At 37.3% G+C, this 27,072-nt stretch overlaps 1 protein-coding gene across 1 annotated transcript in view; it reads right to left on the bottom strand.

Annotated features, from left to right (window-relative positions):
* Nucleotides 1-27,072, bottom strand: part of CNNM2 (cyclin and CBS domain divalent metal cation transport mediator 2) — a 152,436-nt gene that overhangs the window by 33,098 nt on the left and 92,266 nt on the right. Inside the window, exons 2-3 of the mRNA XM_051981326.1 lie at nt 13,075-13,218; nt 509-646 (exon numbers count right to left, since the gene is read on the bottom strand). Coding sequence (XP_051837286.1) covers nt 509-646; nt 13,075-13,218 — 282 coding nt within the window. The remainder of the gene's footprint in view (nt 1-508; nt 647-13,074; nt 13,219-27,072) is intronic.

Below are 27,072 nucleotides of genomic sequence, written 5' to 3'. Positions count from 1 at the left end.
GTGACAACTAGCCGAGTCAAAGATTTTATTTTGAAAATCTATCTGCTTTACAAATCGGTAAGGTTGTCCTTGTTACCTTACCACTGGTATCCATAGTTCTTCCCAGGCAAGCTGAATAAAGGCGAATTAGTCAACTGCCTAAATCAGACCGGCCCAATGATGTCCAGGTCTCAGGACTCGGCTCCCTACTCCACAAAAGCAGGTTCTACCATGGGGTTTATTTGCGAGCAGTTAACCTGATGAACTGTACATGCAGGTGGCAGCACTAACGCTCATCCTTACCTTTCAGACCAATTTAAAGTTACTGGTCCACCCCTGGTAAATGTCTCAGAGGGTTCATGCCGACACTGAACACAGGAGAGGAGAGAGTTTAAAAAGAAAAACAAAACAAAACAAAACACAAAAGTGGCATTATTTGTCACCCCATTTCCCAGCGCCCCCCCCACAGCCCACCCTGTCCTGGTCGGTGAGAAATAAGTGATTTCAAACCGTGATAAGCGGCACTTGCCTGTTGCTAGGAAACGGTGCATTGCCAGGAGCAACTGTGGTGATATTTTAACCTTCATCTCACTGTCTGTCTGCTTGAAGGCAGAGAAATCTTGCTTCCTTTCCCGATGGGCCACTTTCTTTTTAGTCCTATTATCAGCTGGGGGAGAGGTAGGAAAAGAGGGAAGAAAAAAAAAAGGAAGTTTGTTTCATGAGATCAAGGATCTCTATGAAAGAAAGTGTCAGTATCAGTTAGAAAGGTTACACCTGCCTCTGTAGGAGTGCTTGTGTACACACACACACACACACACACACACACACACACACACACACTCCAAAGAAGGGAAGGGAAGAATAGAGAGAATCCCCCCATAGTGACTCATGTCTCTTCGGATTATGTGACCACAAGTATGAAGTAAGGAAAACAAACCTCGAGAATGCTGCCTATAGGCAACGACTTATTAGTTTACAAGAATCTTTGGAAAATGCATTTTTAAAATTCATAAATTTTATAGCAAGGAGCAGCTTTTCCTAATATAGGAATATATTTCCTAATATAGTATAGATGGCATATGACATAGAAGCAGTAGATCACACTGGTTTTTTGCATGCTCTTTTATCTCTTCTATTCACTCTTCTGTGGTGACCTCATCGATTCTCATGGATTCAATTATCATCTCTATGCAGATGACTTGCAATCTACAAATATAGTTCTCCTTTTCTTCAATATTATAATCCTGCATCATCAGCTGATGTCTGGATCTCTCTCATGTATTCTATTGGCAGCTCACTAAAAAGAACTCTTGTTATCTTCCTTTAAAATAGCCTAAATTTCTCTGTTTCATTTAAGAGCAGCATTTCCTTCCAGATACCATCAGCCATAAACAGAATTTGTTATCTTTCTTTCTGAACTGTGTCCCCATCCCCTTTTCTCCCTTCTCTATTTCTTTCCTGGGCGGGTACTGCATCCCCACTTGCAGGCTCTTGGGTTGGCCATCTTGGAGTCATTATTTCTTAACTCTTCCCTTTTCCTCACTCCCTTGATACAGTCACTTGCCAGACCTCCCTATACACAGGCCACCATCTCTCAGACCTATCCCCTTCTTTCCAGGCACACAACATCCTCGTTTGAGCATTTATCACCTTTGGCCTGGATTACTGTTTACAGTCTCTCTCCAATCCACTCGCGACACAATTGCCAATATAATCTATACAAAATATGCCTGACAATGTCGATCTCCTCTCCCAAATCCTGAGGGATGCCCCTTGCTGATTGGACCCACATGCTCTGGAAGCAGATGACCTTGCCCAGCTGCATGTCATGGCTTCCCCTCCTTGACACCATCACATCCTCTTTGAGAAGGAAGGACAGACAACAACAAAATATAAACCCTTCAGCCTGGCCTTCACGACCTTTCTGGACTTCTTTAGTCCCTGAATCTGTATAATCTACATCCTGCTTAAACCAGAGCAATAATTGCTCCCCAATCTCAATCCTCCATCTCCCACCTCCGTGCATTTGCACAGGCTCTCCTCCATGTTTGTAATTAACACCATTGCCATCTCCACCTCTCAAAATGCTTCTGTTGCATTCCGTTTCAGCTCAGGTACCACCTCCATGGAATCTTCCCTACCCCCACTTGTTACTGGTCTCCTTCCTTAATTTTCTTTGCACTCTTCTTATCTGTGAATTTTCCTCAGTAGAACAGAAGCTCCTGGAGGATAGAGGATGTATTGCTTTTATTTTTGCATCTCAAGGACAAGCACAATGCTCTGAATATAGTTTACAATGCTGAATTCAATATAACTTAAAGGTTCTGACATGACACTTTGATTTACACCACATCTTAATTATGTCATTCAACTTTTACTAAGTCTCTGTTATCTGCAATATGCTAAGGTAGAGGAATGAAAAGAACCCTGCACATGGATTCATGAAATCTGACTCTACTATCTGATATTAGTTGCGTGACCCTGAGCAATTTCACTTAAACTCTCTATGCCTCAGTTTCTTCATCTATAAAATGGGAAAAATCTCTCACAGAGTTATTAAGAAAGTGCATATAAGATGCACAAAAACACGTATGTAGTGTATGAATTTGAATTATAAATATGAATTATTATTACTACTATGTGCGTTTGGAGATGTGCCAAAAGAGGTAGAAGATTTAGTTGCTTCTTTCAAGGAGCATTTGTTGCTCAGAAAGTGGGAAAAATACACTTAAAATTAGTATGAACAACATCACAAAAATATTTCAATAAGTTCAAATTAGATAATAAATTCATTTAACGCTAAGTGATGGATGTGCAAGAATGAAGAACATTATATGGGGTTAATTTTACCGGGATGTCTGGAAAAAAAGAAATTTGTCATTTGTCTTAAACATACAATGTACATACATATTTGTATATATGTGCATGTATATATCTATATACCACTAAGTCACATGTAGAGAATATGTTTAAGAATGGAAATTATTATTCTTAAAACACAAGGCAATTTTCAGAAAGATTTGTTGATATAGAGTAGTAAGGACTAGACCTGTACTTTCATTGTTAGGTAGGAATCTCCCTCTACCAATGTAGACTGGCAAGAACTGATAAGATACAGTTTAGAACTGGGTATTTTAAGAAGCAGGACAGTATAATATACCAAACTTTGAGTTAGAAAGACTTTGATTAGAATTCTTCCTTAATCTTTCATTACCATATGGCCTTGGGAAACTGACAATTTTTCTCTGCCTCACTTTCCTCAACTGTAATATAATAACATCTACTTCCCACAGGGTTGTTACGAGAATCAAATGAGATAATATATGCAAAGTACTTTGCAAATCTTAGAGTGCCTTATAAATGTCAATTATTATTACTATTTTATTGTTATGTTTGAAGAAGCTGTTTTACCTCTCTGAGTCAGTTTCTTTCTTTGTAAATGAAGGGATTGGATGAGATGAAGCCTAAGGTTTTGCCTCTCCAACCCTGCACCTCAATATCCTATGATCTTATACTAGCAGCTTGATAATAACTCATATCATTTTGATATACTTTTATATCCAGATGAACATTCACTTAAATAACTCAGGGAGTATTGCAATCTCTTTTAGGCTACAGTAGAAAATTTCATATGCTGCTGTTACCAAAAATAAAATAAAAAGCAGCCAGCCAACCTCTGTTCTGATTTGTAGGCTATTTCTCTGATGACAGACTATCACCAGATTCATATTCAAAGTCTATCCAGTTTAGTAAAATTTTCCAATATGTAAGCAGGATTGAAGTAGGGTCTTTAATCAGATTTTTATGGATATACATCAATATAGAGAGGAAAACTTAATTCTATTTCTTGGGGGAGGGATTCATAAACTTAGCTGACTGTTAAATTGAATTTAAATGTATGGGGCTATATGATAGAATCTGTCTAAAATTCAACCAACCAGTCAATAACTATCATTTGAGTGACAACTATGTGTAAGACTATCAGGCTCTTTTGTGGAAATGGTTGAAATATACTTCTGGGCCCTTAAAATTACAAAAGCCCTTCCATACTTAGTTGATCCTTGACTTGACCTTAGGATCTAGATCTTTTAGGAAGAGGCACCTCTTTTTATTGGCTTATACAAGGAAGAAGACAAAATACTTTTCACCTTTTTTTTTGATTTTCTTCTAAAGAGATCTTGAAAGCAAAAATGTATCGAGGGAAGAGAGACAAGGTAATAATAAGTACAAAAGCTCAGGGAATATCATGATGTGATAAAGGTAATTATGTTCATGTCAGACAGACATATCTAGGTAGGAAAAAACAACACTGAACAAGATTGTTTTCATTATATGTATTACTCATTTTAGAGGCAGTGATGTCAACTAAGGGACAAATACTAGATTATTCAATAGATACAAGTCTTGGGACCACCCAAAGTTGTTAAGTGAGTGAAAGCCATATTGATCTGTACTTATAAGGCTTCTGCTATAGAATATCAATTTCTTTAACTCATTTTAAATTCCAAATTCTTTTCCTCCTAACTCCCTCTCCTGTCCCACTGAGAAAGCAAGAAAAACATTACCCATTATAAACAAGTATAGTCAAGCAAAACAAGTTTCTATGTTTAGCCACATCCAAGAAATAAAAATACAAACATAAGCTTCAATTTGCAATCTGTCCATCCCCTCCCCCCCACAAAAATGGGAAGCATTGTCTTTTCTTGAGTCCTCTGGAATTGTGCTTGGTCAATGTGTTTAAATTGGAGTTCCTTTCAGTGTTATTTATCTTTAGAATATCCCTACTATTGCATAAATTGTTCTCCTGGTTCTATTCACTTTACTTTACATCAATTCACGTAAGTCTTCCCAGATTTCTCTGAAATAATTTTTTTCATTATTTCTTATAGCACAAGAGTATTCCATCACACCCATATATCACAACTTATTCAGCCACGCCTCAATTCATGAGCATTCCTTCCAGTTTTCCAAATCTTTGTCGCTACAAAAAAAAGGAGGCTATAATACTTTTGTACACAAGAGGCCTTTCCCTCTTTTGTTGCTCTCTTTGGGGTATGGATTTAATAGCAGTAATGCTGGGTCAATGGTTTAATAGCTTTTTGGGCATAGTTCCAAATTGCCTTCAAGAATGATTGGATTGGTTTTCAGCTCTATCAATAGCACATTAATTTATCTGTTTTCCCACTGCCTTTCCAGTATCTATAATTTCCCCTTTTTTTATCATCTCAGCTAAACAGAATAAAATATAATAAACACAAGGATTTGGGATCTGAGGCAACAAGTCAATATATAACAGAAATTAAGATATGTACTTGCACTAGTAATACAGATAGGTTAAAAATCTTTCAAAGCATTTTCACTTGGCTTCAAAATGTCAATAGCCCTCCCCATACTTAGTTGATCCTTGACTTGACTTAGGATCTAGATCTCTTAGGAAGACACACCTCTTTTTATTGGCTTATAAAAGGAAGAAGACAAAATACTTTTCACCTTTTTCTGATTTTCTTCTAAAGAGATCTTGAAAGCAAAAAAGTATTAAGGAAAGAGGGACAAGATAGTAATAATTGTACATAAGTGTTAAGTGTTTAGCACAGTGCCTGCATATAATAAGAACGATACAAAAGTTAACTAACATCATCATTATTATAGTTATTATCTGTAGGTATCCATGTGCACATATATGTATGTATTTATGTATACATACATGCATATATTTCATTTCTAAATCAAAAGATTGCCCCCATTATTGATGCAGAGCATGGCTCCTCCGTAGTTTACTGGATGGGCTTCATGAATTGTGGCCAAAACAACAATTTCCCTAGTAGCCAGTCCTTGGCGGGGGAGAGGGTGGGGGGGAGGTTGCGGAAGTGGGAGAGCCTTTCTGACCTTAGTTGCCAAGCACTCAGTCTGTTACAAGCCACATACCAGAATCCTTTCCAGTTAACAAGATCTGCCAGAATTTGGACTCAGTTAAAACAGTCTCCAAGAACCAGGGTCACCTTAATAGTCCTTGCAATGGGTCTTTTGTGGGAAGACATAATGTAGCTTCAAGAATACTAGTATTGGTGTCTTTCCAAAACAGAAATAGAAGAAAGTATTAGAAAGTCCAAATCCCAAACTCCCATCCATCTTCCCATCACTTTTCATCTATGGGCATTATTAATGATAATACTCCTCTCTCTAGCTCATTTGTTCACCTAGCATCAATATTATTATTTACTAGTTATTTTAAAGCAAATTCTCTCCTAATAGTCTACTTAGCCTGGTGGACCCAGGGAATGTTCTGTATACAATAGAATCTCAGCAATATTTTACCCTCAAGAAATATTGAGAAAAAGGAAGAACTTCTTTGAAGTAAGCAAATATGTAATAGGTCTGGAGAGTAAGTATAAATTATCAATCTCAAACCAAAATAAGGTAAAAAACTAAGACTAGAATCTTGAATTATTAGCAATTAGTACTGATTGCTTCCAGATCATCCAAGTGGAATTTAAGCCTTGGATCACTATGTTGTCATTCTCTATGTTAGTCTGAATGAATAACTGACATCATGAGGACGAAGAAAGCTAAAATGTTTAAAATAGTCTTCTTGATCTACCGTGCTGGATTCAAAAAAAGTCTTTTGGATGGATGGGGAGTAGGGAGGAATTTCATTTTACCCAATCTAGACCTGTGATTTCATTAGTGTAGGGAACTCTGATCATGAAAATACCCTCTATCAATGTTAATTAGTATTTCCTTTGCTACTTAGAAAATTAAAGGGACAAAGAGTCATATGGTCACATAGTTAATAGCAAGAACTCCAGTCTCCTTGAGTCTAAAACCAGCCCTTGGTTCACTATACTATACTGCCTCTTTTTTGTCAACCAAAAAGAGGTAAAAAACAATTTAAACTAAGATTAAAATTTTAAATACAATAAAAACCTTTTTTTTAAAAAAGTCCTACGGACTTGACAACTAAATTCTACTCAAAATTTATCAAATGGATCTGTAATCACATCCATTTGGAAGCTCCCACCAATAATGCCTGCCCAACCTGTACAGCTCTTGTTCACGTCTTCTTATGATTTTGTCACAGGGGAGTCACTAAACTGGGGAAAAATTAGCAGACTTGGAAAATGAAACTTGTTTCCTTATAAATGGTTTCTATTGGTGTATAATTAAGAAATCATTCTTGAGAATTAAAATCCCTGAAAAAATAAAATAAAAAGATCTAAATCACTGACTTCTTCCTTTGAAATATTAGCTGAAAAATTGCTCAAAGAAGGCCATCCTTCTATCCTTGAGGATACCAGTAGAGTACTACTGCTATCCACTGTTATCCCTCACCATAAAACAAAACCATTTTCTACTATTAATTGACCTATCATTACTTGATGACATATTTTATTACTATTCCTTACTTAAGTTCTAGTGTTCATTGTTGCAGCAGCTTACACCCAGCTCTGGGACCTTTAGTGTGATATTCACTTATAATCCTTTGAAGATTCCATGCATGCCATCATATAACACAAACAGGAGAATATTACAATAAAAAATAATGCCAAATTATTTGGACTCACACTTGAAAAGTGTGCACTTTTATGGTCACACAGTGTTAGTCTGAGAACAATTAGCAAATCAATAAATTATCTTCTGTTAACATTTCAAAGGAGAAAATCAATTATTTAACCTATAATCCTTAAATATAGGCTACCAACAATCACTAGCAAAGAAAACAGGTTTAATTTTGCAAGTCAGACTAAATGTCCAAGTTTATTGCTTTCTAACATGGAGCCAAAATTGAACAACACTTTTCAGTAAAACCAGTGTGACTAACATAAAGAGCAGGACAAACCAACATTTGGCTTTTAGAAGTAAAGTATATATAGAAGTGGAGCTCATGGATATATTGATTGTTCTTTGATCCTAAGGACATTAGGCATAGGATCAATATACATATAGATACATGCCTAATGTGAAGCAGTCATTTCTTTCTTTTTTTTTTTAATAACTTTTTATTGACAGAACCCATGCCAGGGTAATTTTTTACAACATTATCCCTTGCACTCACTTCTGTTCCAATTTTTCCCCTCCCTCCCTCCCCCCCTACCCCAGATGGCAAGCAGTCCTTTACATGTTAAATAGATTACAGTATAATCTAGATACAATATGTGTGTGCAGAACCGAACAGTTCTCTTGTTGCACAGGAAGAATTGGATTCAGGTATAAATAACCCGGGAAGAAAAACAAAAATGCAAGCAGTTTATATTCATTTCCCAATGTTCTTTCTTTGGGTATAGCTGTGAAGCAGTCATTTCTGAGGCAAAGTTAAAAATGGCAGATTCAACAAAAGTCAGAATCAGATAATCTCAGAATTGAAAGGGGTCTCAGTGGTCATCAGTTCAATCAAATCCTATAAAAGAATCCCCTTCACCACAAACCTGACAAGTGGTCATCTAACCTGTTTCTAAAGACCTCCATGGATGAGGAAACTAATAACTTCTGAGGCAACTCTTTTCACTCTACAACAGTTCTAATTGTTAAGAAGTTTTTTCATATTTATTTCTTTGTAATTTCCTCTCTTTGCTGTCCTCTGCCACCAAAAAACCCAAATCTAAATTCCTCTTTCATATGACAATTCTTAACATAACTGAAGACAGCTATCATGTCCCTCTCAATATCTTTTCCTCTGTAGGATAACTATTCCCATTTCCTTTAAGTAATCATCTTATGTCTTGGACTTAACTATACACTTTGGCCCCCCAGATAGTCTTCAAATTACAAAGGTTATTTTTAAAAGGTAATATCCAGAACAGAACCCAGAACTTCAGACCTTCTCTGACCATGGTAGAACAAAGAAGAAATAACATCTTCTGATTCCTCAGACATGTTCTTCTCTGAGTGCAGCCAAGACCACATTAGCTTTTTGGGCTATACATCTCACTATAACTTCATGTTGATCTTGCAAATCACTAAAACCTCCAGATCTTTTATAGACAAACTGCTGTATCAATCTTGGCTCCTTCATTTTGTATTTGGGAAACAAGTGTCAAGCTTTACATTCATTTCTATTAAATCTCATCTTCTCAGATTCTGTCCAATTTCCTAGCTTGTCAGGATCTAGAAGTTTTCTCCATTATCTTAGAGCTATAACTATCATCCTCAAGGGTATATAAAATTATCCCATCTCAAAAAAGGGAAACAAGCATACTGGAAAGGTCTTTTTTAGGATAATGATTTCAAAGAAGCACAATCACAAGAGATTTTTTTAAAATAAATGTGAGCCAAAAATGAAACTTATTACAATAAGAATCATGAGCCTAGAAGACTTGGCCAGTACTGTATACTGAAACACAGTATTTTCCATTCAAGCTGAACTGAAGGAAATCATTATGCCCTAAGCAAAGCAGGCTTTGCTTTGGGTCACCGGCGAGTCTGGTCTGCCTTTTCTATATGTGCCTCAGAAGCGAAGGAAAAAAAAAATGCTACAGAGATCCTGCTGATGACAATTGGATAAGGAAACAAACAGCTGGACAGCAAAAACATAATTAGAGGTTGTTTCCACAGTCAGATTTAAAGTTCAAGGAGAAGTTGACTGCCAGCATCCAGACGCACAGCTTGTTACTTTCCTTAAATAAAGTCAGGTTCAGCATTAACTTCAGTGAGTTTCAGCATCCGTATCTTCTTAGCAAGGATCAATCCAAGAACCAGAATCTCGGTCCCCCTCCTCACTGCTGAAGGAGTATCCAAAAGGGCAGGATTGGCAGATCTTCTTCAACAAGCACTTAGCAACTTCTTTCTAGGTGCCAGGGACTTTGTTAAACACTGGTGTTACAGAAGCAAAACAAATCAGTCTCTGCCCTCAAGGAATTTCCTTGAGAAACAAGGTGTAGACATAAATAAATCCAGGACCTGTGCAGGTAAATACAAAGTAATACTAGGTAGGGAGAAGAGGACTCTAACAATTAAGGGTATCAGGAGAGTCTATATGGGAGATGCATTTGAGCTGAGATTTTAAGAAAGCTAAGAATTGGGGCAGCTGCATGGTACAAGTAGCATAGAGCACCAGCCCTGAAGTCAAGAGGACCGGAATTCAAATCTGGTCTCAGACACACTAGCTGTATGACTCTGGCCAAGTCACTGATTGCCTCAGGGGGGAAAAAGGCTAGGAATTCAAAGGGGCCCACACATTTCGGGTATGAGGGACAGAGAAGGGAAATTGAATGACATATATAGGAAACAGCACATAGGTCAAGTAGCCTGTAACACAGATTGCATAAAAAAGGAATGATAATAGACCTTAGACCCAGAAAGTAGGCTAAACTAGATTGACAAGGGCTTTAAAAGCCAATCAGAGAAGCAACAGGGAGCCACTGAAGCTTTCCTGGGGCCATTTGAGCTTTAGATAGTTAGGTGGTGCTATAGTGAGAGCCAGACAATCAGGGTTCAAATTAGCCTTTAGACACTTATTAGTTATGTGAACCTGGGCTAGTCACTTAACCTCTGCCTGTCTTCATTTCTTTAACTGTAAAATAAGGACAATATCAGCATCTGTCAGCTAGGGTTGTTATGAGGTTCAAATGATAAGTAATTGTAAAGTGGTTAGAACTTTATGCTGGTATGCTAGTAAATGCTAGTTGTTGTTGTTGTTGTTGTTTTATCAATTTATCGGGTTTGTGAAATATTGATGAGTGGAGAGAGGTAGGGAGACCAATTAAGAGAGTATAGAAATAGTCTAGGTGAAAGAGGAGAAGGAGATGATCCTGAGTGGCCATTGCCTGAATGGAGAGAAGGAGATAGGAGAGCTACTAGGAAAACGAGCAGACAAGACTTGGCTTCCACTGGATGTGAGGGTGAGAGAAAGAGGAGAAGTGAAGATGACACAAAGGTTTTGCAAAGCTGGTGATTAGAAGGATGACAGTACCCTGGACAAGAAGAAGGAAGTCAGGAAGAACAGTGCTGGAAGCAAGGCAGAAGATACTGAGCTCTATTCTGGACATGCTGCGTTTGATGGCCTGTAAGACATCCACTTGGAAAGGTCCAATGAGCAGTTGGTGATGGGAGAGACTATGTATATATGGATCATGATTGAACTGAGGAGAATGGAGGAAATCATTGGAAAAAAAGTGAAGAGAGAAGAAAAAAGAAGAAAGCTCTGGAGTCCAGTTCCTTATTGGGGAACAGGACATAAACAAATGTCTGAGAAGGAAGGGCCAGGCAGGAGGGAAACACTGAAAATTCACCAAGTCCAGGAGCTGGTCAAATCAAGAAGGTGAAGATGGAGAGAAGGCCATCACCTCTGGTGTCTAAGATATCATCAGTCACCTTGAAGAGAGTAGTTTTGGTTGAGAGATAAGATCAAAAGTTAAATTGCAAGTAGGTGAGAAGTGAATGAAAAGGGAAGAAGTAGAGACAAGGAAAGGGGACAGCTTTTTCTTGGAGTTTGGAAAAGAAGAGGGGATTAAGCTAGAGATGTTGGGAGGGTTGAGTAAGCTTTTCTAAGCAAGATTGAAGATAGAGATAGGATGAAGATAGAGATAGGATGAAGTTCAGAGGAGACAGGCAGGGATGAAGTGAAGAGCACAAGCAGAGGGCCTTGGGGAGAGACTGACCATGTCACTCCCCTACTTAATTAATTTTGTAGCTTCCTCTTTTCTAGAATCAAATAGATGCTCCTCTACTTAGCTTTTACAGCCCACATAACCACGACCCAGCCTATCTTTCCAGCCTCACTGTTCTCATCCCCACCTTCTCCCTTCCCCAGTGTTCTTCCATCCAGACAAATTGTTCCTCACCAACTATATCTCCTCTTTCTATGTCTTTGCTCTGGTCATCCCTCATGCTTCAGATGCCCTTCTTCCTCATGACCCACTCATGACTTCTTTTGGACTGTTGTTCAAGCATCATCATCACCTTCTAAGGGGAACTCTTCTTGATTTCCATTCAAATTACCTTATATTTAACTTCTTTGTATTAATTTGTATTAATTCTCTTTATATATATTCCATATTCTATTTATATTTGTCTTTATTGGCTCCTCAGTTAATCCTGAGGGGATTATTTAATTTATTGTGTTTGTCTCTTTGATGTCAAGCATAGTGTCTGGCACATGGTAGGTACTTAATAGAAACTTGTTGAGAGATTGGCTGATTGTAGTAAAGGAGCTGATATTAAGAGATGATGAGAAGCAGACTAGGAAGAAGAGGAGAAGGAACTCTTTTCTCAGTAAAGTTTGAAGATTAGGTAATATAAATTGTACATCTATAGTGGATTCATCATTGTATAACATTTCTGCTCTTTATCACAATCTCTCACATCTTCCCTAGGATTCTGAGCAAAGAAAAATCCAGATTTTAGTAAGGACTCCAAGCAGAGTTTTAGTCTAGTAGTTCACTGACCTCATTCACTAACTCAACTCCCCACTGCTGATTTTAAACCACAAAGTCTACTTATTTAGAAATTGCTCATATTTGATAAAACAAACAAGTCCACCGAACAAGAAACATTCACCAAAGAGAGAATATGGCTAATGCAAGGATTAGCTGCACCCACGACAATAAAGCTCATTATTAAGCCCACTGCTCTAGTAAGAGCCTGGGTTTCCCAGCCAAGTTCAAATTCAATAACTTCAGAAAAGTGGTGTCTTCAGCAGTCAGCCTGTCAGAGCATCTGGCTTCTCAGTAAACACTGTTGTCACCTGCCCCTAACCACATCACAAGCTTCACCCATACTAGGAGCATGGTAACCTCATCTGATTTCCCACTAATATAAGACTAGCACACACAGCATGATAAATGTAGAAATATATATAGAGGAATTGCACATGTTTAACTTATTGGATTACTTGCTGTTTAGGGGAGGGGAGTAGGGAAGGTAGGGGACAATTATGGAAGACAAGGTTTTACAAGGGAATGTTGAAAATTATCCAAGCACATGTTTTGAAAATAAAAAAGCTTTAATAAAAAAACTAGCACACAAAATAGATTGTTTCAAATTAATTTTAAGCAACAGCTTAGAGAGGCTATAATAACAAAACCAGGGCAGTCAGCAGCCTGGAAAAATGTGGGAGGAATCATAGTGAATGTTAAAGAAAGCAAAGATCATTCTACTCACTGTATAAATCTGTTTCATCTAGGATCTCTGACTTGATGATTTCTTCAATCACATCTTCCAAAGTGACAATTCCCAGCACTTCATAGAATGGATCCCCTTCTCCCTCATTGTTTACCCGCTGCACTATGGCCAGATGAGATTTACCTTCAGAAAAAAAAAAAAAAAAGATAGTAGTTTAAAAATTTTCCAAACCTAAACAAAACTTCAGAAGTATGCATGTAAAACAAAATCAAGAATGAATCACCAACATGACCATATACCTTGTACAATGGATATAGATGGGTACATATGAAGCGAGTCAAGATGGCTCAGCATTCTTTAGTTTCCCAAAGTGAGGCCCACTGAGCCAAAACAGTTGTCACCTATTCATCAATTCAAGAGCACATCACAGTTCCTTCCTTTTTAATGGATCTGAGCTTTAGCAGTTATCAGTTCCTTCTACAGATTAATCTCTAGCATCTGACCCCTCCTTTTCATTCCCACTGCCCTGACCTTCACTTAGATTCTCACTACCTCATGCTTGGACAACTCAAACAGTTTCTTAACTAATCTCTCTGCCTCCAATCTCATTTTCTTCAATTTGCTCTATAGAGGCCGCCAGACTTATCTTCTTTCTTTCATCATGTCACTTCTCCTTGCTTGCGCCCACTGTCCAGGGTACAATGCTTACATCAACTGTTCTTCCCCTTCCTACCCAAATCCTACTAATCTTTCGTATCTGACACTTTCTTTTATTTATTTATTTTTTTAAAATAACTTTTTATTGACAGAACCCATGCCAGGTTAATTTTTTACAGCATTATCCCTTGCACTCACTTCTGTTCCAATTTTTTCCCTCCCTCCCTCCACCCCCTCCCCTAGATGGCAAGCAGTCCTTTACATGTTAAATAGATTACAGTGTATCCTAGATACAATATATGTGTGTAGAATTGACCAGTTCTCTTGTTGCACAGGGAGAATTGGATTCAGAAGGTAAAAAATAACCTGGGAAGAAAAACAAAAATGCAAATAGTTCACATTCATTTCCCAGTGTTCTTTCTTTGGGTGTAGCTGCTTCCGCCCATCCTTGATCAATTGAAACTGAATTAGCTCTCCTTATCGAAGAGATCCACTTCCATCAGAATACATCCTCATACAGTATCGTTGTTGAGGTATATAATGATCTTCTGGTTCTGCTCATTTCACTTAGCATCAGTTCATGTAAGTCTCTCCAAGCCTCTCTGTATTCATTCTGCTGGTCATTTCTTACAGAACAATAATATTCCATAACGTTCATATACCACAATTTACTCAACCATTCTCCAATTGATGGGCAGCCATTCAATTTCCAGCTTCTAGCCACTACAAACAGGGCTGCCACAAACATTTTGGCACATACAGGTCCCTTTCCCTTCTTTAGTATCTCTTTGGGGTATAAGCCCAGTAGAAACACTGCTGGATCAAAGGGTATGCACAGTTTGATAACGTTTTGAGCATAGTTCCAAATTGCTCTCCAAAATGGCTGGATGTGTTCACAATTCCACCAACAATGTATCAGTGTCTCTGTTTTCCCACATCCCTTCCAACATTCCGCATTATCTTTCCCTGTCATTCCAGCCAATCTGATGTCTGACAATTTCAAGATCAAGTTATGTCTTTTCTGGAAGCCTTTTATGATTACTCCAGCCAAAAGTGCTCTCGTTCTTTGAGCTTTTATACTATTTATTACTTCTACTCTTCAGTCGAACATGTCATACCTCAACCTAGCTTTATGTATTTTTATCTTATTTGTTCACCTTACACTGTAAACTCCCTGAAGTAACTCACTCACTCATCCCTATACCCTTTTCCATTCTCACCCCTAATATCGAGCAAAGGATTTAAATTACTCAATAAGTTTTTCTAAGTGGCAGTATAGCATAATGGTCAGAGGATTGGGTTTGGAACACCTCAGTTCACATCCCATCTCAGATACTTATTAGCTACATGGCCCTAGACAAGTGTACCTCTATCATCCTCAGATGCTCACCTATAAAATGATGGAGGTTGGCATCAATAGTCTCAATGATCCCTCTCTGCTTTAAACCTATTTCTAAATGTTTCTGAACCTATAACAAACAGAAATTCTCTCAGGCGCCACCAGAGATTTTACCCAATACTAGATATATATGAAGAAACTCGGGATATGAAAGTGACATTTATTCTGAAATAAGTGGAATTTTATGTATGCAATATTTTTAACTGGCATAGTTTCCGTTCTAAATAGAAGACCATTTGTCCTCTGTGTTTATATTTAGATCTGTCATTGTTCAATTGTGATTAGACCAGGCCTTTCAAAAACCTTTGCTAGTTACTTTCATCTCAAACCAGGAAAACTTGCTCAATTACATGATTAAATGGCCAGGTTATTATTTTTTTTTTAAAAGAAAGTATATATGGCAGGGGAGCAGCTAGGTGGCACAGTGGATAGAGCACCAGCCCTGAAGTCAGGAGGATCCGAGTTCAAATCTGGTATCAAACACAATACTTCCTAGCTGTGTGACCCTGAGCCAGTCACTTAAGCCTAACGGTCTCAGAAGAAAAAAAAAAAAAAAAAAGCATGGCCATGGCCATTCTATAAAATACATGTGGGGACAGTCCTATCCTCTGTTCCTTGAAAAAGGGAAATCCATCAATTCCTGGTTGGCTTTGCAATGTTCCCTTGACTGATGGGGATTGGAGTTGGTGGAGTTATCAAAAAACAACAACTGAGACTCAAACAAGAGAAGTTACCCCATCAACGGGACATAACTGTGAAGATGCTCTTCTGGGACACAACCAGGCCAGCTCTCCTTTGTATTTTCAGAAAAGAAAAGCTGAGGTGATTTTTCTCTTTTCCCTTCCCCATTCCACAAAGACCATGGTGGCCCTTAGAGAATACAAGGCAATGGTGATGGACAAGACCTTGCCAAGTTGAAAGAAGACCTCGATTCCCTGGCTGCTTTCAGGCTTGCATTTCTTTCTCAGAGCACAGCTCACCAGTCATCCCATGGGATAGGCATTTCCAGCCTCAGCAGTTATTTTGTGAATCTGAGAGGTTTGGAGTTCCTAAGTCAGAGCTAGTTGCCCAGTTGGCATACCTTTCTCAGAAAAAATGACCACTGCCAGGAGCATGCAAAGATTGTGAAAGGACTAAGAAAATCCAAGCTAATGTTGCCTGACCTTAAAAAATCATAATTTCATGTGTTTGATTAGGTAAAATATCTTTTCATTTGTACTACAAAACTTCCCAGAAGATTTTATCTCTCAGCAGAATACAGTAAAGGGGATGGGTAATTGGTTTATGTTGGAAATATTTAATATTGCACATTTATGAGTTTTTTGTCTTTTAAGCATTTCTTCTATTGTAAAGAAAATAAATAAATGTCCCATGCCTGACATCTACCACTTTGAATAAGGAACATCTTTTGAGAAGATTACAAAATAGTAGATAGCAGGTACAGATCTGATTCCTGACAGCGTTAACAAAGTCCTTCTCTTTGGGGAAGACCCTGGATATAAGTCATAGTTAAGATTTTGTTTTGGTTTTTGGTTTGTTTTTTGCTTTTGTTTTTTTAGAAATTTTCCATCTTCTCATTCAAGATCTTAGCTAAGGTGGTAGCATAATGAATCCAAGAGCAACAAGAAAAGGGCTTCTCTACCTCCCCAAATTTGCAATTAGGATCTCTAGGATGAATCCAGGTCTATATGAGTCCAGAGCAAGAGTCTCTTCTTCGAGGAAGCCCTAGGAGCCATGGATAACAAAGGTTTACTAAAACTACAGGTTCAGTGAGTTTATCCCATGACCTCCAGCTGAGCTCAGACTACAAGGCCAGGTCTGCTCTGGCTCCCAGTACTATCCCCTGGAAATTAGCTTTAGGTCTGGAGGCAGTATTTTCTGTTCTCCCAGCACTACTCTTAACCCTGTGACCTCAGGGTGACTTCGAAAGGGGCCTGAGAAGATTATCCCTAGAGCTCAGTTTCTTTGACTTCGCCCTTTTTCTAGGCAATCATATCTACAAGGACAGAAGTTCAAATTGTTAGACAAACAGGCATCTTAACAATTTCCATCTCAGACCCACTCATGTTCAAAGAATGAAAATATTTTGAACAAATTAGACTAGGGAGGAAACTTATCAAGTCCGATATAAACACTCCATCAGGTCAAGCCTATTCAATCCGGTAAAGTTTTTTACATCTGCTTTCCCAGGGACCCACCATAAGCAGTTAAAAATTCTTGGTGAATGCTGTCTGTCGAAAGTTACATTCTTTTGCTATTCCCAGCTTGTGATCATTTAAAAGGAATTTTCCAAAGCAAGGTCTAATATTAGACTCAAAATGAAGTTTCCATTCCTCTGAGGTGCTATTCTCACCAAAGTAACTACTGCATAATCTGATTGTCTTGGAGCAATTCGTTTAAATGCAGATGGACATATTTTAAATACCAACCTCACAACACCAAGGGATCTGAAAGACCATACTCAAGAAGAAATTGTTCATAGAAGCTGTGCTTTTTAAAAGTGAAATTATTGAAGGGATTAAAGTAATAACTAAAGTCAAAACCCATTTTCCCCCTCCTACTTCACTGTCTGTCAACTATTCCCAACCTTATTAAGAGCTTCCTTGGCTAGCCTCTGTGATCATAATCCTTCAGTTCGCTTTGAGATCTTTGGTGAAACATGCACAGTACTTTCTCAAATACTTTCTTCTTCCCTGAACTAAAAATGGGCCCTGGAAATGAGGTCTTCTTTCCTGAATTAATAATTTCTGAGTGACAATGCAATTCATTTTAACTGTGTCACCGTCTGCTGCAAAGAGCAAAATGTTCTGGACAAATCAAAGTATTCATCAAAAAGGAAATGTCAAGGTGAATTCAAGAGTTAGTTAGAATTACTAAGGATATACCAGAAACATCTGCAGGTTCAAAATAAAGAGGAACTAAGTTCCAACTTCTGGATTCAAATCTGACAAATAATGCGTTGTTAAAGATTTAAAGGTAGAAGAAGAGACTTTGGGGACCAGGAACTGACAGATTCTTGGATTCTAAGAAAAGGATAGACAACATTCAGTAAAAGCAATAATCTGACTTGAAAAGTAAGCAGAGAATCAGACAATATAACTTTGCCCTAGTGAGCAAATGATACTGAGCTAAGAGAGTTGAGGATCTAGCCCTGGAATCTTACAGTGGTTTGTGGGCCTTCTGGAATTTCTCCCACCTAATTGATTCCCAATTTCCCCTTTCAATTGTCATTTTTAGACATGAGGTTCTGAAAGTGGAGACATTTCCTGCACCATCATAAGGGAAAAAATTCTTGTCTATTTACTCATTTTGCATCAGAGGAAATTCTTTTGGGGGATAATCCAAGCTAACATTTCCTTGCACATTCAGCAAAAGACAGGAGGGATTTTCTCCTTTCCTGCTTCCACAGAGGCCATAGGGGTCCACAACAAACACATGGCAATGGCTATCTACATGCACTTACCGAGGCAAGCCCAAACCAGGACCTCAAGTCATTGAATGCTACTTGTGCTTTGTTCTTCCCCCTGATCCTAAGAGATGACCATCTTTAGCCACAGCAAGTGCTTCCTGAGCTTGAAAGTTCCTGAGGCAAAACTGACTGCCCAAGGGGAGGTGCTTCCTTTAATCCTGCTCTTCTTGGAGATGACCATTGAGTCATCATCTAGTCCTGACTTTGTCAATGAGATTCAGAAGTCATTTGCTCATGTTCATGTAAGTAGAAAATGACTGAGCTGAATAATGAACTTGGATCTTCTCACTCCCAACCCAGTGCTCTTTTGAGTTGTCCATGTCCCCAAGCCTATCATCCCCGTCAGTAGTGATCATTCCCCTCAGCCTCAGAGTATCATTTTGTGTATGTTTAAAGCACATGGATTATATTATATGTATATGTGTTATATGTTAATATATTATACTTGTGTAGGTATCTTCAAGTCACCATTTCCCTGACCAGGAACTTTTTGCAAAGTACAGTCCCCAGAATTCTATTTCAACAAGAAGGATGAAGAATAAAGTAGACAGTGGAAGAATCCTTGGAGGAGAAGAATCCTTGGAGGAGACCTCTGGGACCATTATCTCGTCTGAGTATGATCTGAACAGAATTCTTCTAGAAACACTGATCATCCAGCCTTTCCTTGGAGGCTTCTAAAGGAAAAAACAGCCTAATGAATGAAAGGGACAAGAAGAAAAGATCATAAAACCAGGGACTTCTCCTCTTCCTAAAGAAGCCTATAAAGTATTTACCTACCTGAGCAGAGAGTCTACGCCTATGCTCCTGAAAGAGATGGCAGAAGGGCGACGTGATCAGAACACTGCAGCTTTGTGGAACAGTACCCTAGGAAGCACTATGCAAGCAACTATATTACATTCCAAGTAACATTGTAAGGAGAAGGCCCTCCATGTTAGGGGAAAACTTATGTAAGAAGAAGCTCTTCAATTGACCATCTATTTCATAATAGTATAAAGCAGGGTTTCTTAAGCTGAGGTCCACTAACTTGGTTTTTGAACATTTTATTTCAATGTAATTGTTTCCTTTGTGATTCTGTGTATCCATTTAAAAACATGATTCTAAGAAGAGATTGATAGGCTTCACCAGGCTACCAAAGAGGTCCAGGAGACAGACAAGATTAAGGACTTCTGGGCTGTATCACTTCTTCCTGTTTATATAGCTCAAAACCCAGATATGGAAACATCTTAGAGCCAATTCCAAAGTTACAGAGAGGTTGCAACTTATATTGGTAGATGGGAATACCCATAATAATAAAATTTCAAATCCTTGAAGTATTGCAGAAGCAATAAAACCCCAAATGATCAACTTATTTATTAATGGTCAAAGGAAATGGAAACATGATGAACATTTTTTATAATATCTGGCCACCATAGTTTCAGTGTTTGCTGAACTAAATTAAATTTATTTAATTGAATTAAATACTCAATCATCTGGATAGTGGCAGGAAGATAGGCAAAAGCTAACCAAATAAAAAACATCCAGAGCAAAGGAAGATCTCATATGACCCCAGATCCAACAAGAACATAATATTTCTGGGTCAACAAATTGGTTATGAATATCCATAAGGTGGGCATGAAGAGAATACAATGAGAGCACATGGCAAAAATACTCAAAGGCATCTAGCTGTAAACATAGTAGAGAAAAATGGGGAGAAGGAAGGCATTGAAGAGAAAATAGAACAAATAAGGCAATAAAATAATTTATACTTATTGCATAATAGATTCTCTCATCTAACAATGGACATTGTTGATTGAAGACCATGATGATCCATGCATTGTAATCATAGAATCTCAGTATTGAAGCATATGTCAGAAGGCATCCAGTTCAACCCATACATATAACAAGAATCCTCTCTATAGTTTTTGACGAATGTTCATCTAGTTTCCACTTTAATATCTTCAATGACAGGGAACTTGCAATCTCTAAATAATAATAGTAATAGCAAATATTTATATGGAACTATGAGATTTCCAAAGAACTTTATATATGTTATCTTATTTGATCTTCACAACCATATCATATTATTATCTATTATCTCATTTTAGATATAAGGAAACTAAGGCTAAAAGAGACTAAGTGATGACTTGCCCAGGATCACTGGTAATAAGTGGGACAAGATATTATGAAGTCCAGCATTCAATCCATTGTGTCACCTAGCACATTTGTTCCACTTTGGGACAGCTTCATTAGAGGGTTTTTCTTTATAATGAATCAGAATCCCTCTTCCTATAACTCTAACCTATTACTTCTAGTTCTGTTCTCTATGCCTAAATTCTATTAGAATAAATCTAATTCCCCTTCTCTAAGGCAACTCTTTAAACATCTGAAGAAATAATGTATGGAAATCTTAAAATACTGCATAAATCTTAGCTGCTGCTGCTAATGGTAATGGTGCTGCTACTACTACTACTACTTCTACACCAAGTTTTTTTTTTTCTTTTCCTTCCTAGGCTACACATTCTCATTATTCTGGCTGCCCTTCTTTGGACTCATTACTGCTTCTTGACAGCCTTCTGAAATGATCTGTCCTAAACTAGTCACAAAAGTTGGATTACAGGTATAGTGCTGGGGAGGGAATTGGACAACTTTCCTTGGCCTAGGGCTCCTTTGCCTTGTGTATGAATTCATGGCCTGGCTCCCTCTCTCATCCCAAACTATCTGAAGAAGCCCATCCACCCCTTCAGAGAATTGTGTTTTTAAATGCATAGAATATAATTCATAGGATTATAAAGGAAGCACATGATTTTGAAATAGTTATCCAAATATTAAAAAAAAAAGTTCCTGAACCCAAGGTTAAGAACCTCAGAATTAGGATCTGGGTGTCTTTTTTGAAAGTCACATTCTGATTTCTAATCATTATTGTTCCATACACTCTAATACATGGGCTCAAGACTTTGTTTCCTTTAATTATAAGCCTTTTTCTATTACTACCACCACATCAACAATGAATACTGTCTAGAAATATGTACATGTGGAGAGGATGGGAGGGAACGGGCATTTATTAAGCTTCTACTATATATGAAATGCTATACTAAGCACTTTAGAAATATTATCTCATTTTATTCTCATAATACTCCTATGATGTATGGCTATTATAATCCTCATTTTAGAGATGAGAAAATGAAGGCAGACAATGGGTAGGTTTGACATCACATGTAAATCCATGTGTCCACTGCATTTGGATAGTGCAGCAGTATTAGGGTAGAAAGAAAGGAAAGCATTAGTAAATGAGGCTGAAAGCCAAAATCTTGTCCATAAATGCAGTACCCTGAAGTTCTACTACCCTGTGAGTCACTGCAAAATAAAAAGAAGGACCATAACAAGGGCAAGGAAAAGTATCACTAAAAACATCCAAACAATCTTTTGAATGCCTAAAGTGGGCCTTTTTTCTCATCCATAGAAGTTACCCATCTAGTTTGTACTGGGTTGCTGTCCTTACAAGGATTAAACTGAGCAGTCAAGCTCTCCTAAAGTGAGATGTTCAAGTTCACTTAGGGGGACAGTACTTGGCTATTTCTGGACCATATAGATCTAAAAAAAGTTCCATTTCACAAAAGTAGCTCCTTTACCTTCACTGTCCCACAAGAATGAAGCACATTTTTCCGATTGAATTTTCCCACCATAAAAATACTCTAGAAAATGTGACAGTTTAAAATAGTACTATACAAACAATGTATGAGTGTATATATAGAAACATTTGCTGTATATAGAAATTACTGGTTACAATTCATAAATAATTCTGTTCTAGGAGACAAAAGGCCGCCAAGAGTTTTTACTACATTCAGAAGCTCAGAGAGTAGATATCTTAGGCTCACTGACCAAGAATTCCATCAACAAGGCCATGTTATACATAAAAGCTTAATCCACACTGGGAATACAGGAAACAATACTGTTCTGAAACAGGCCTTAAACACCAAATGGCAGTGACTGACATTGGTGGGAAAGGAAAAAACCAAATTACAGGATGATGTTGGCAGGATAGAAAATACTAATTTAATAGCAAGTATCTCAGGGTTGGACACCCAAAAGGCATCATTTCCCACTGATTCAACAGATTTTCTATTTTTGAAGAAGTTGAAACTTTGAGAATAAAGGAATGGCTTTTTGTCTAGAAGAACTTTTCTCCTTTCTACTATATTCTACTCATTCTACTAAACAAGACATATCTTTTCCCACTTTGCTTTTTAGCCCTTCACACCATACCATAGCCTTCATACACTTATGATCTAGATAGGCACAAGTAGCATAAGGCTCAAATTAGTGTAACTGATTATACTTTTTTAAAAACAATTTTTATTTGTCTCTATAGATAGTTTTTTATTCTGAGATTTCTTGGTAATGTGAGAAAAGGAAGGAGGATAAATCTATTGATGACTAATGAAATTCAATGGTTCTATTAAATTTGCATTTGATAAAAATATCAGAAAGATCACACCAAGTCAGACTAATATCCTATCTACTTCAAAATTCAAGCTATAACAATGATATCAAAGAAAATTCCTATAGGAGAGACATGCCTGTTTTCTAGAAGGTATCTAATAAGCTCCTGAAGATAAAATGGATGGTTAGATGCACTGCATATTAATTGCTCTGTACTAAGCCTTGGACATACAAATACTGTTAACTCTCTCAAGCAGCTTACATTCTAATGAGGACAATATATGAAAGGGACTGGAAAGGGAAGAGGAAAAGGAGGGGATAAAGAATGGAAAGGATATAGAACTGGGTTGTAAGTGGACAGAAACTGATGGTCCAGGTTAGGGACCTTACCAATCAAGAAAGTAGAATCATACCTTAGAGATTTATCATCTAAGAAGGTCTATAAGCCCTTGTCATGTGTAATTAGTCTCTTGTGCTCACAGAACTACTTTTGGAGGTTGCAATTAATGTTCATCACTTCATGTGTAAAACAGTACTTTCATAAGGGAGTGCTTTCCCAGGGTTTAATGAATAACTTTGTGTCACCCTGTCTGTGTACTACTGGATTTTAGAGAATTCAATCCAATACATTCAACAAACACTTATTAAGCACTTCTATTCCCAAGCCACTGTTGGGTATCAGCATTAAGCAACAGAGACCTTCAAGGAGCTGAACGTTTGATCTGGGGATATCCCGTCTGAGCCAAAGAGAAACCTCATTTTTTCAGTTTGTCTGGCTATAGCAGACATTAACTCATAGTCTCATTCAGTCATGTGTGAAAGCAATAAATCATCTTTTAAGATAATAGGTTTTTTTCCTAATTCAAATTTTCTTTTATTCGTCATATCAATTAGCATTGTATATTGTCAAATAGCACTTAGGATACACAAGGCACAAACAGTTCGTAACCAATTAATATTATCTTCAACAAAATTCATACCAAACAAATTCTGAAAGTATAATAATTTAGATGATATTACAGACAAAGTCTAGAATGGGGGTGGCAAAATTGGAGGGGAGTCCACAAAGACAGAAATGCCCTAAAGTCCTGGATTCAGCAATTCCTTAAGAATTCCTTAAGAATACTGTTATACATCATTGGCTTAACATGAACTCTAATAAAAAATTAGAGTTCATGTTAGGCTAATGGTATATTTTTTATACTTGCTTTTCCATAGTCATTGATAACTCAGTTCAAAAGATGAACTAGAAAGTAATAAACTATTTCTTTTAAAATACGCTACAATTGGACCATTCACTAATTCAGATAAGTTTCCCTTTATATTCTATATATTATGAGTTCTTTATATTCTATATATTATGCACACATAAGTAGCTGATCCCATTCTATGATGATAAACTGTACATAAGACATGGCCTAAATAAAAGATATCATCCCAGATATCTATGGATCACCAGAGAAAAAGGTGATAGTAATAGCAAGAACAAAGGCTAAGGGGGAAATAGGCAGCTAGAGTGTGCCACACTGGTATCCTCAGAATGTTTTGCTTTTTAGCTGACAAGAAACTTAAAGCATAACAGGGCAGAACCTCTATGGAGAATATATATGGAAGAACATTTCACAAACTGAGAAGATGTGGATGGATCTGCATCAGTGAAAGGAGTGTGTAGTATACCCATATATTAAAAGATTTTCTTTAACCTTTACCTAATCTTGGAGTTCTAATCATACCCACAGAAGCTCTTATTCCCCCTCCTTTTCCTCTACCTCCTCCCACCCCCAGCAAGGGCCACTACTGGGATATTTCCACTCAGAATACCTCTTTAGCTGTTACTCCTTTTTGTCAACAGTCCCTCCTCTAGGGCTTGTCACTCCTGTATTTACACTCCACCTCCCATTTCTACTCCTTCCTCCCTCATACTTTACTCACTCAGGATCCTATTACCTTGATTAGTTCTCAATAAGTTAATCTGGAAAACTCACTATACTTATATGATGATGAAAAGAAAATCAGAGGGAATCCTCAGGGCCTTTTCTCTTGTTGCTTGGCCATAATGTCATAATAAAGGTCTTGAGATAATATATAATGTGGTATTTTATATCGTAGCACACTGTAGAAATTAAATAAAATAGTTTTTAAAAGTATAAACCAACACAATTGAGGTTTGTATAGTATCTCTCTGGCTTCAATATGTCAGTGGAATTTTTAAGAATATTACTCCCCAAAATTTTCTTCCCCCTGAAAAGATTTTTTATTTCTGATATTGCTAATCAATGTGTGATGATGATGTTATCAATTTTCAAGCTCCAGGTTTACTGAGTCTTTGTTGCAAGGGCCATCAGGGGCTTGGGAACTCAGAAATCAATCTAGTATCCTAGAGTAGGGCATTCCTCTAGCCAGGCTAAGATACTATAGACAATATAGATATCAATTAATTGCAAAGAACAATGTAGGATTAAAGGCCTATATAAATGTGATACCATGAAGAAGCATTGAATTTAAAGTCAAGATTTTACAATGATGAAAAAAGCTGGCAATTACTTTAACCTCATTCCCTGAACCAAAAGTTGGAGACTTGGATCTCTTATCACATTGTCAGACAGCTTTTTCTTAATGGAAAGGAGGGATCCCTAAGACAGCTGATCTAGAGCCACAGCAAGATGATAAAGATGATCTATCACAAGGAAGTGGCCCAGTAGGAAAGGGCTTGGATTTGGAAACAGAACTTCACTGAAGTCATTTAGTGGCTGTGTGACCTTGCCAGGACTCATCCATCTCACCTTTCTCATCTGTAAAAATAAATGTTGAATTAAGTGGTGTTGGTGTCCTTTTAAAACACTCAATCTATTTTTAAAATTTTACTTTATTTTTAGTTTTTGGAATAAAACAAATATTTCCTTAACAGTATAATAAAAAAGAGATTGTACATGAAACTATAAATCTACTGTATTCAACTTGCTATTCCTTTTAAATATACAATGTTATCCATGTAAATTTCTTTTTTTTTCCTTTTTTTCTTTCTCTATCCTCCCCACCCTATAGATGGCTACCACTAGGTATAAATAGGAATATATATGTAAAATTATTCTATACATATTTCTATTTATCAGTTCTTTCTCTGGATGAAAAAAATGTCTTTCTTATGTCCTTTATAGTTAATTTGGGCATATGTAATAGTCAAAATAATTTCACTTAAAGTTCTTAAGACAATATTACTGTTATTTGTATACAATTTTCTCTTGGTTGCTCCTTCTGTTTTTCATTGTTTTACTCTGAAATTCCAGAAAGACCAGACTACCTACTTCTATCCAATAGTCATAGTTGTAGTTCCAGCAACCAATGCTGTTGGCAACTGTGCTCGAAGTGTCAAGTTCTATAAGTAGAAGAAAGACAACTTTGGGACAGCATAAGGCCCTTTAGCAAACCCTTTAGAGCCAGAATTAGAGAAGCATCTGTAAATGTCCTAAAGCCCAAGAAGTAATGTTAGGAATCACAACACCTTCCACTGTGCGAACAGAAGGATGTGTATTCTCTAGAGACATTTCAGAACTGGAACATCTGCTTTGTCATTGAAATAAACCTCCTATAAGGGGAAAATGAGATAATCGAGAGAAAGGAGAGAATCCAGGAAATCTCCAGGCCTCCAGTAAAAACTATTCTTTTCTCTCTTTTGTGTCAAAGTTAAAATATAAACCTATCTATTTGGCTTTTAAAGCCCTTCACAAATTGGCCCCAACCCACTTTTTCAGCCTCATTACGTTATACTTGTCTTTTCACTCTATTGTCCATCCAAACTGGCCTTCTTTCTGTTCTTAATACGTAGCCCTCCATCTCCCATCCGAGTGTCTTTATGCTGGCCGTCATCCACATCTAGAATGAACTCTCTCTTCTTAGAAACCCTGATTTCTATTAAGACTTACCAGCCTAAGCACTGCCTTCTACAAAGTAGTGTTTTTTTTTTTCTGAGCTCCTCAATTGCTAGTGTTAACTATTTTTTATTTATTTTACATCTTCTTTGTTTCTGTGTGGGTAGATTTATGTCTAGATAGCTAGATAAATAGATAGGTAGTAGGTAGGTAAGTATAGATAT

This window comes from Antechinus flavipes, chromosome 2 (assembly GCF_016432865.1).
Source record: "Antechinus flavipes isolate AdamAnt ecotype Samford, QLD, Australia chromosome 2, AdamAnt_v2, whole genome shotgun sequence".
NCBI lineage: Eukaryota > Metazoa > Chordata > Mammalia > Dasyuromorphia > Dasyuridae > Antechinus > Antechinus flavipes.
This window is presented reverse-complemented; position numbering and strand designations above follow the sequence as displayed.